Source organism: Morone saxatilis, unplaced genomic scaffold (genome assembly GCF_004916995.1).
Source record: "Morone saxatilis isolate NCDOM2014 unplaced genomic scaffold, NCSU_SB_2.0 Contig16, whole genome shotgun sequence".
NCBI classification, from domain to species: Eukaryota; Metazoa; Chordata; class Actinopteri; family Moronidae; genus Morone; species Morone saxatilis.
In genome coordinates this window covers 945430-955026 of record NW_023339718.1, presented here as the reverse complement: position 1 = coordinate 955026, position 9597 = coordinate 945430, and the positions used below count along the sequence as shown (strand labels likewise).

The following is a 9597-nucleotide window of genomic DNA, read 5'->3' as shown; positions in this document are numbered from 1 at the left end:
TGAAGTAGGAGACATTTTGTGTCTAGCAGGAAAACACTAGAAATTAACTAAGTTTGCATATTCATAGATTCTGGCATTTTTAATGAAGTAGGAGTAGATGCCTTTTTTAAGGATTCAAATGTGGAAATTAGACTTTTTGTTACATAAAAAAAGTAATTAGACACACATTATTGTTCCAAGCAGACAGTTTTTATACATGCCTGGAGGGGATCTTTAATATTCAAGATGTTGTGAGATAACAAAAAAAAGCAATAACATAATAATAATATTATGTATTCTGATTTCATCCAGATGATGAGAGTGATTCAGACGCAGAGGAGGAGCAAGAGAAAACGGTGAGTCTCAGGCCTGGCTTTACTCCAAACACATACACACTTGCGCGCACACACAACACCCACCCACCAACACCGGTCAGGGAGTTCAACAATTCCTCAGTATACCCGTCTCTGCAACGGACACACAAACTATCCCTGAAGCCCTAGCTGTCACACATTGTGGTCCGAAGGGTCGGGGAGCGGCAGCTATCGATCGCTTCCTGCATCCGGACGAGTGCCAGGAGGAGGTTTCTGGGAAATTTTGACCAAGAATGGCTAGGTGACTGTAACCTGAGCCCTTCTCGGGCATGCACACTCAGCACTAAACCAGTGCTCGTTTTTGTTGTCGGACTGTTGTCAGACTGTCTGTCGGATGTTTATCTAGATGTGAAGTAAATGTATATCTAAATGACCAATTTGAGAATACACTTTTTGTATTTTGTTGCAACCTCTGTTTGGCATTTTACAGGCATTTTTACATTTTTACTTTTACTACTTCAGCCCTTCCTTTGAACTGCCGCGCTGCCCCTTTATCTGTAATAGTAGATGGTTAAAATGCTAGCGATGCTAAGTGACTATCAAGTTTCTCCTGTGAGCAGCTGGAATTTGATGCAAACTGTGTTTCTAACTTATTTGATATGCCACAATGTCAAGCATGCACTCTGTTTTGCTTTCTTTCTTTTCGTCTCATGTTTCCATTGCTTTTTATTGTCTGTTTGACAGAAGAGGAGAAGGCCAACCACAGGTGGCCAACTGGATGACAAAAGACGAGAGATGCTGAAAAGGCACCCCCTGTCCCTCTGCTTGGACCTCAAGTGTAAAGGTAATCACTCTATATTATTCATGACTTAAAAGTTTAGGGTCTGCACCAAATACGCCTGTGCATTTTGTGCAGGCAGACACATTCCCGATCTTTACACAGCACGTTTAAGCCTAACTATTTACAAATCATCTGTGTTACATTCCCTGTAATGTGACCATAGCTATACTGTGTATTGTGGTAACTCTATACCTACCAGATAGTATGTGAAAGAAAGTAAGTGTGACCCACTCTGCTATGATGTCATGACACCACTTGACCCTCGTGTTCCCTCTGCTGGCAATAAAAGGAATAGTGACAGATTATAGAGAGATCTGCATTGCAGGCGTAACTCTACCTAAAGGGGGAGGAGGGAGAGAGGTGAGAGAGACACTTGCGGCAGCGTGAATCTGCAGCACCTACCACATGCTGTAAGCATATTTCCTCATCACCAGTCTTTGTCTAACTCCTGCTTTTATTTCTCTTGCCTCCCCTCTCCCCAGTTATCTTCACTGCTGCCAGCTGCAACAGTCGGTTTACTGCAGTAAAAGCAAAAGAGCAGTCTAGGTGTCTGTGAGTGACAGCGTGTCACTGGGTTCGCCGTGAATGCTGAGAGTGGAGCATTAAAGATGACCATCAGCATAGTATGCGTCCCCAGGGTGCAGCTAGCTAGCGTCGGGGCCACACCCTGTTATTGCTCTCTAATGCGCTGCAGTGTAAAGTAAACCCTCGGGGGACGTTCACTGGGAGGATTAATGAAAAGACTTGAGTAGAGCGAGTATTGAATAAAGCTAGTAATGGATTAGTTCATCACCATGGTATGATCCTTCATGTCTCCACAGATGGCAGCATGCTCCATCTCTACTTCTACTACCTGATGAATCTGAACATTATGACAGTCAAGACTAAGGTCTCCACCTCCACAGACCTCAACACAGCCATCAGTGCAGGGTATGTATGTGTGTGTGGGGGGGGGGGTTTGCATTTGTCCCCCTCTCTGTGTTGCTGAATGGAAAATATAACAGTCTTCATTTGCAGGGATCTGCTAAAATCAGACACTCTACTCAGCTGTCTCTACACCAGCGACCAGGGGCGAGAAACACCCAACCCAGCTAATCGCTACCAGTTTGACAAAGTCGGGTGAGGATGTCAGATAATTATGTATCACATCATTGAATGTAACAAAATTCCAACTGGATTAACCCATAATTCCCTTTTAGGATTGTTTGCTTTGCTGATTATGTGGAGGAGCTGGGCCACCCTTACGTGTGGGTTCAGAGTCTGGGAGGGCTACATTTCCCTGGTGATGCTTCAGAGGTGCGTGTTGAGATCAAGTATTATCCCAGCTGAGCACAGTTTCTTTGTGTTACAACCTGATCATGTTGGTATACACCCTTGTTTTTCCAGGGTGTGCGTGTGGGCAGTTCTTTGAGTGCCAGCCAAATGGAGAGCACCATTAAGCTGCTGAGGGGTCGAGTCCAGTCCCGCTTGGCTTTGCAGAAGCAGTTTGCCTCTTTAGGTATTATATGTTAAGGACCACACATTAAATACTCCTAAACAAAGACATAGATTATCTTGACTGAGATTGTTTCTGCTTGTGTCCTCAGAGCACAGCATCATCCCGGTCTCCAGTGAGTGTCAGCACCTCTTTCCTGCCAAGATCATGTCCCATTTAGCCCGTTGGACCACTATCACCCACGAGGAGTACATGGTATACACATATAAAGGCACATGCACAGATATTTAAAAGCCAAAAATGTAGCGCATGTCTCATTGTGATATTTCTCTTTCTCGGTAGGATCTGCCTTATACACGTCATGTGACTGATGCTGGTCTGGCAAAGGAGACCGATCTTTACTTTATGTGTGTGGTGGAGAGGGGCACAGGTAAATTGTAGCACTGATGATAGACTTGTTAATATTACATAACTTGATTTATATTTGTTTCTCATAAACCACCTCTCTCAACCTTTTTCTTCCTCAGCTCGTCTCAACGCCGCCGTGGTGCTGAGCCCCCGTTACCCAGAAGTCTCTCCCCTTTTCTCCCTCCTTCTCAGCTGGAAGGGAGAGCGCAGTGGACGCACTGATGACAACCTCAGAGTATGAGCACTTTTCAGTATTGATCACACTTTTCCATAAGTGCTCTGTTGTTGTACAAGCTCTTTGTGAGCCTATATTTGTCGAGCTCTAACTGATTCATCTGTTCCTCTTTTTAGGCCATGGAGAGTGAGGTCAATGTGTTCAAAAATGAACTACAGGGACCACGTCCAGGACACCAGCTCCTCACCAATCAGATTTCACGCCTGTGTGTCTGCCTGGACGTGTATTTGGAGACTGAAGGACAAGACGACGGCGTGGAGGGACCACGGGAGTTCCCCCGAGAAAAGATGTGCTTGCGCACAGTCAGGTACGCAGTCACAAGAAGCAGTTAGTAAAGTCTTTACACACATTTGGTTAAAGACATTTTATCTGAGTAGATTTACTGTATCTCTGACATCTCTCTTTCTTTCTCAGGGGCCCAAATCGCCTGAAGCCATTCAAGTACAACCACCCTCAGGGCTTCTTCAGTCACCGCTAAATCTGTCCATACGATTCTCCCTACTGTACCATACATCTCTTAACTCCCTCAAGCTTACCATTGTGACTATTTGACACACAAAGTAGCCGTTTTTAAAAGTCTTTATAACAGTTTGAAAATAAAAACAATTTTCTTGAATGATTGTGTATCTGGTCTATTTAAGGCTCTCTTGCATCCATGCTTTGTTGTGCATTCCAGATGTTTCTGTTTAATCTCTCTGCCTTCCTCCCTACCTTCACCTCTCCCTGTGCTGCTCTATTTATAGTTGTCATCTGCACTACCTGATTATTACGCCATTGTGGTTCAATGCTACAGCGAGCTGAGTCATTTCCCCAGAGAATTCTGTCCATGGAATATGATATTTGGTGTATTGTTAGCCTTTGACCTTTCATTTATCATCCTGGAAGCTGTAATAGAAGATAAACAGGTTGGTATTCATGATACTGACGCCAATTCCATCAAGGATTTCTCATTTTATGATTAGATATTAGCAGTTTACAGAAGTATGTAGTTTTTGGCATGAATATTATTTTTGTTCTCTTGCGCATTGGAATGTTAATCCAGTGGGATGTAACCTAATCCAGACATTAATGCCTCTTAGATTTCTGAACAAGGGTGTATATAATTAGAAGGAGAAGACTAGGCCAGTGGGAGTAATTACTATTTTAGAAGTGAGTCCAAATATTTTCAATGTTGAAAGGAGGACTGCAATCAGGGATACATCGGCTCAAAACACAAAAGAGTAATATTTACTTATTGGAAAAGAAAACTACAATTATAAGTAAAGGGCCCAAACAAAATGAGTTGAGTGAGTGACTCCACAACTGTTGTAAAAATGGATTTTAAATGTAGCATTGCAGGAAAACTTGCTATTGAAATGCAATGACGAGCAAAAGAAAACATCCACCTGTTGTGTACTTTATGATGTGGTTGATGATCCCATTAATGCAAAGACATCTATTGGATGCAATGAGATTGCATTGAAGGGAACACTGAAATCGTGCCAGGAGAGAAATCCTTCCAATGTCAACTGAAGTGTGTCCAATGTCAGTGTCGTATCCATAAAAAAAGAGCTTTGTCAATGGCTTTAATTCAGCCGTTAGCCGCTTTTAATAGACATGGATGGCTTTTCTCAATGGCTGCTGCACTCATTAGCAAATCCTATTAAATATTTAGATACACCTTTTCTGTGAAAGATAGAAATCTATGAATAGCTTGAATACTCTAAGTCGTGACAAAGATTTGTATTTCTTCATTAATGTTGTAAAGTGAAATTAGGTTCTGTATTAATCTTAACTCATTATATCCCCCCTATTACATAAGTAATGATAAAGGAACTAATAATAATGATATAAATGTAGGGAGTGTGAAAGGATTATAAAAACCTCTGCTTCAGTGTGTGAACTCTGCTTTTCGCAGTAAGCCAGAGCTTGGAAATTAGAGGGAAATTGAGTCTGTTCTGTGCAAGCAAGCAAGCAGCACTTCTCCTGATTTAAACATGAGCGTGGTCTCTGGGATGTGAGGAAGGGTGTGCTGGCTGCCGTGGGTGGGTACAGCTCCCTCTCTCCTTAGCCGCAATGCAGTGCAGTTACTGGCAGCATTTACGTTCGGGCCTCACACCTCGTATGATCACTCCTGACACTTCTCCTTCATAAGACTTCACTTAAGGTCAATAAGATATTGATGTGTGGTGTTAAAAAGATGAAGAAAATCCCCAGGAGCCCTTTTGTGTTTGATTTCTCATTCTTTATTTATCTGTTTCATATTGCATATTCTGAGCAGTTTATACATAGCACAGTCATCATTGTCCTAGCATTGCAGACCAAAAGAGTGAGACACTGCAGTTCACCTGTCAGGAGAAGCTGCGTTAAGGTGCACAACAAGCATATTCAAGTCTTTCCTATTCATGTATCTGTAAATATAATAGACATTTGTATCTACTTAAATATACATTTTTATATTTGATATCTGTCACAATCTTTAGCTTGACATTATTTTGACATCTCTACCCTTGAAGGCTCGTGTAGGTACAGCAGGCCCCTGCGGTCCCCGTCAGCGGGATTCGATTTAAATGCACTTGTTATTTATTAAGGGCAGTTGTCACATTCAGATAAAGAGTTGAGAGCATTCTGCATTCACTACAGTCATACATCAGAAGCATCGGGGTGTGTGTAATGGCCATACCTAGGGAGCAGGGGATTATTTGCTACAGAAAACACTATTGCTTACATACTGTCACCTGCTTTGCTTTGGACATTCAAGTGCCAGGCTGCTTTCTCCTGCTCTTTACTCCCTCATAGTTCTTTGGCATCTCCACCTCCTCCTCTCGTGCCCTGAATCACAGCTTGTCAGTCTTACTTCTTGGCCTTCTCCTCCTTGCTCTCCTTTGACTCAGTGCCAGAAGATTTCTCCACTTTCTCTGCCTTCCCTTCTTCCTTCACCTCCTTACTTGTATCCTTTTTCTCCTCTGGCTTCTTCTCCTCTTTCTTGCTTTCTGTTTTCTCGGGTTCGGCTTTGGGTGCAGGCTTCTCCTCTGGCTTCTTCTCCTCCTTCTTGCCCTCGGTTTTCTCAGGCTCTGCTTTAGGGGCAGGCTTTGCCTCGGGCTCGGCTTTCTCCGGTTTAGGAGCAGAGGGTTTCTCCTCCTTGGCAGGGGGAGCGCTCTCTTTAGGCTCAGGCTTGGGGGCAGGTTTGTCCTCCTTGCTTGGAGCAGCAGGTTTTGTGGTGTCATCGGCCTTGCTTTCTTTCTTCGTATCAGGCTTGTCTTCCTTCTCCTTGGGCTCTGGCTTCTTCTCCTCCTTCACGGGTTGCTCTTTCTCCTTCTTTTCCTCCTTGACAGGCTGAGGCTTCTCCTCTTTTTTCTCCTCTTTAGGGGTGTCTACAGGCTTGGCCTTCTCTTTTTCTGGAGACTTTGGCTCAGGGGTCTTGGGAGGAGGGGATTTAGATTCAGGGGATTTGCTAGGTGGGGACTTTGACACAGGTGACTTTGGTGCAGGTGACTTTGAATCATCTCCTGCAGGGGATTTGGCTGGAGGTGACTTGGCGGGTGATTTGGGCACCGGGGATTTGACTGCAGGTGATTTAGATTCCGGTGATTTAGATTCTGGTGATTTGACAGCAGGAGATTTAGGCTGAGGGGATTTAGAAGGAGGGGATGCAGCCTTTTCTGGAGATTTGGACTTCTCTTCCTCCTCACCAGCCTCCTCTTCCTCTCCCTTCTCCTCGGCCTCCTCATCCTTCTCCTCCTCTCCCTTTTCTTCTTCCTTCTCTTCTTCTGCCCCAGCTTCCTCCTCCTTGTCTTCACCTTCCTCACCTTCTCCCTCCTCTTCTTTGGTTTCCTCACCTTCCTCTTTTCCCTCTTCTGCCTCTTCTACTTCTTCTTCTTTCTTTTCCGCCTCTTCCTCCTCCTCTCCCTCCTCTGTCACCTCTGTCACCTGGGTCTCATCTGTCTGTTCCTCCAGGATGACTGTGTCTGAGATCTCCTCTGCTTTCACTTTGAAGTGGGTAGAGAATCTGCTTTCCAGGTAAGAGTACGGACTTCCTCCTGACACAAAGCGATTCTCCTCTCCCTCCAGTAACTTCCTGTTTTAGAGACAAAGACAGAGAGTCAGGGAAAATGTCGATAACATTTAAATTTGACAAAAACTTTTGAAAATGTCAATATCAGTGTAATTATGTGTGGGTTTTAAACCCTGACCAACCTATAAGCAGCAATCTCAATATCTAGGGCCATCTTCACATTCAGCAGCTCCTGGTAGTCTTTCAACTGGCTGGCCATCTCCCATTTGGTGGTTTTCAGCTCATTGTCCAGCTGGTTGATGGTCTCCTGCAAAATGATAAAACACAGCCTCACAGGTCAAACATGATGCCAATGGTGTGACAGGATATATGTGCAATGAATGTGCATTCCTGGCATGAAAGATGAGCGAGATGTTTGTGTTGATTTCCTGCCTGTAGTGAGTTGAGGTCATCATGGTGTCTGTCTTCACTCTCCATTCGCTGCCTCTCCAGCGAGTCCTTGGTTCCTCGAAGAGTCTCCAGCTCAATAGTGCGGCTCTGGAGCTGGCGGCGGTACTCTCCGATCTCCTCCTGGGTTCCACGAATGGCATCCTGGTTAGACCTAGCAGCGTCAGACAGGCGCTCCATACGCACTGCAGAAAAGATATACAGAAGGATTTATATGATTTAGGGATCACATTTGCTGTGTCACACCATATATGATTTAGGGATCACATTTGCTGTGTCACACCATTGACTGGCCCAAAAGAGTCTGACGGGACCTGAATATCCTGACAGACAGAGGAATCCATCCATATGCATGCACTGTTGTTTTATCTTGGTCCTGAGACACTTGACCTGCCCTCTGTCCACAAGACCTCGAAGAGCAGACAGCCACCACTGGGAGCCTGAGTAACCTTGAAAGTGTCCATCTGTCAGTCAGTGGTCTGACTCAGCTCCCTCCCTCTTCCAAGCATGAATGAGCCACACTGCTGCAGTCAGCTGGACACCACACAGGGAAGGTCATTCTGTTTGCACCTTTCACTGGTTATATCAAGTCAGCATGCAGATATACAGCAAGGGCCACCTATAGATCATTAAGTTCTGTGACATGCAGTTGAGCTGCTCTTCAGATAAATCTCTTCTAGGCCTTAAAAGTTGCCGATTGTGTATTTGTGTTGTACCACAAAGGTCAGCAGCTCTGTGTGCGTCCGATCTTGCATCTTCTTGCAATATAATTGTGAGGAGGTCTCAGTTACTGCCACGCCTTAGCAAGTCTATATTTATGATATCTACATGTATGCCTTACTTACATGTCCTTAGTTAACTCCAGTTACAACATCAGAAAGGGGGACTCTGAATCTGTCTGGGCTGAACAGTGACCTTGAAACGACCATTGTGTTTGAAGAGGTTCAGGTTCAGGGTGAGAGACACACACAGTGCACATGAGGCACGAACAAGAACACACCCACTGTTACCCACAGAGAGAGTGCAAATGAATAATAGTCTCCTCTCAGGGTGCCATCTCACTCCTGCAGTACTTGCTTTAAGTAAAAATGATCATTCTGCGACAAGACACACCCACAGAAAGCCGCACCACCTTAACTCGAGGTCATATTAGTTCAGTCTTGATTTTTCTGTTGAGGTAATATGCCTTGACTCAAACCTCAGCCATTTTGTTAAAGTTTAGGATCTGGTAGGTTGGTGGGTAAACGATCTGTCAATCTGCAATGTCTTATATATCGAGAAATAAGTGGCCCTTGCAACCCTGATATGTCGAGCAACATACTGCAAATTAAGGTTACTGCTAAGTCATCTCATACATTATCATAAGGGCTACAATAATAACCCGTTGATATAAACCCAGAGGTGTGACTGCAGACTTTCAGCACCGCCGACAGAGAACCAGCACTACACCGCTCTGTGACTTAAATAAAAGAAAAGATTTGAAACACTCCTTCTTCCTCTTTTCACCTTTTTTAAACTCACCTTTGAACCAATTCTCCGCGTGCGTTGAGCTCTTGGATGCGTGAGTGTCCAGCTGTGCGCGGATCTCTCGCAGTGCGCCGGTGACGTCCGCCTTCAGCGTGTCTCGCATATCATAGCTCACCTGCGCGCCCTGAATCTGCGCGAGGAGCTCGGCCACCTCCTCCTCGTGGTTCTTCTTGAGGAAAGCGTCCTCCTCCTCCAGGGCACGGAGCTTCTTGTCCAGCTCCAGTCGCGCCAGCCGGCACTCCTCCACATACTTTTTCATGGCGCGAGCGGCAGCCTCCAACTCTTCCCGGTTACGCGCCTCATCCTCCAGCCTGGCCCTCATGTGCTGGATGTCCTCCTCCAGGTGATCGTGCTCCAGAGCTGCGCGGGCCTTCTCCCCGGTCAGCTGCTGCAGGAGACCCTTCAGGTCGCCCAGCT

The 9597-nt window shown here is 45.1% G+C and overlaps 2 protein-coding genes across 2 annotated transcripts in view; one reads left to right on the top strand and one right to left on the bottom strand.

Annotated features, from left to right (window-relative positions):
- The window catches only part of thoc5 (THO complex 5), a 7518-nt gene extending 3690 nt beyond the window's left edge, over nt 1-3828 (top strand). The window contains exons 10-20 of the mRNA XM_035659138.1: nt 292-335; nt 1038-1137; nt 1956-2064; nt 2152-2253; nt 2334-2430; nt 2521-2632; nt 2721-2824; nt 2912-2999; nt 3097-3212; nt 3329-3519; nt 3627-3828. Coding sequence (XP_035515031.1) covers nt 292-335; nt 1038-1137; nt 1956-2064; nt 2152-2253; nt 2334-2430; nt 2521-2632; nt 2721-2824; nt 2912-2999; nt 3097-3212; nt 3329-3519; nt 3627-3690 — 1127 coding nt within the window. The 3' untranslated portion in view covers nt 3691-3828. The remainder of the gene's footprint in view (nt 1-291; nt 336-1037; nt 1138-1955; nt 2065-2151; nt 2254-2333; nt 2431-2520; nt 2633-2720; nt 2825-2911; nt 3000-3096; nt 3213-3328; nt 3520-3626) is intronic.
- A 1598-nt stretch (nt 3829-5426) lies between these two features.
- The window catches only part of LOC118325332 (neurofilament medium polypeptide-like), a 4711-nt gene continuing 540 nt past the window's right edge, over nt 5427-9597 (bottom strand). Inside the window, exons 2-5 of the mRNA XM_035657959.1 lie at nt 9175-9550; nt 7639-7838; nt 7389-7513; nt 5427-7269 (exon numbers count right to left, since the gene is read on the bottom strand). Of these exons, the coding sequence (XP_035513852.1) occupies nt 6045-7269; nt 7389-7513; nt 7639-7838; nt 9175-9550 (1926 nt within the window). The 3' untranslated portion in view covers nt 5427-6044. The remainder of the gene's footprint in view (nt 7270-7388; nt 7514-7638; nt 7839-9174; nt 9551-9597) is intronic.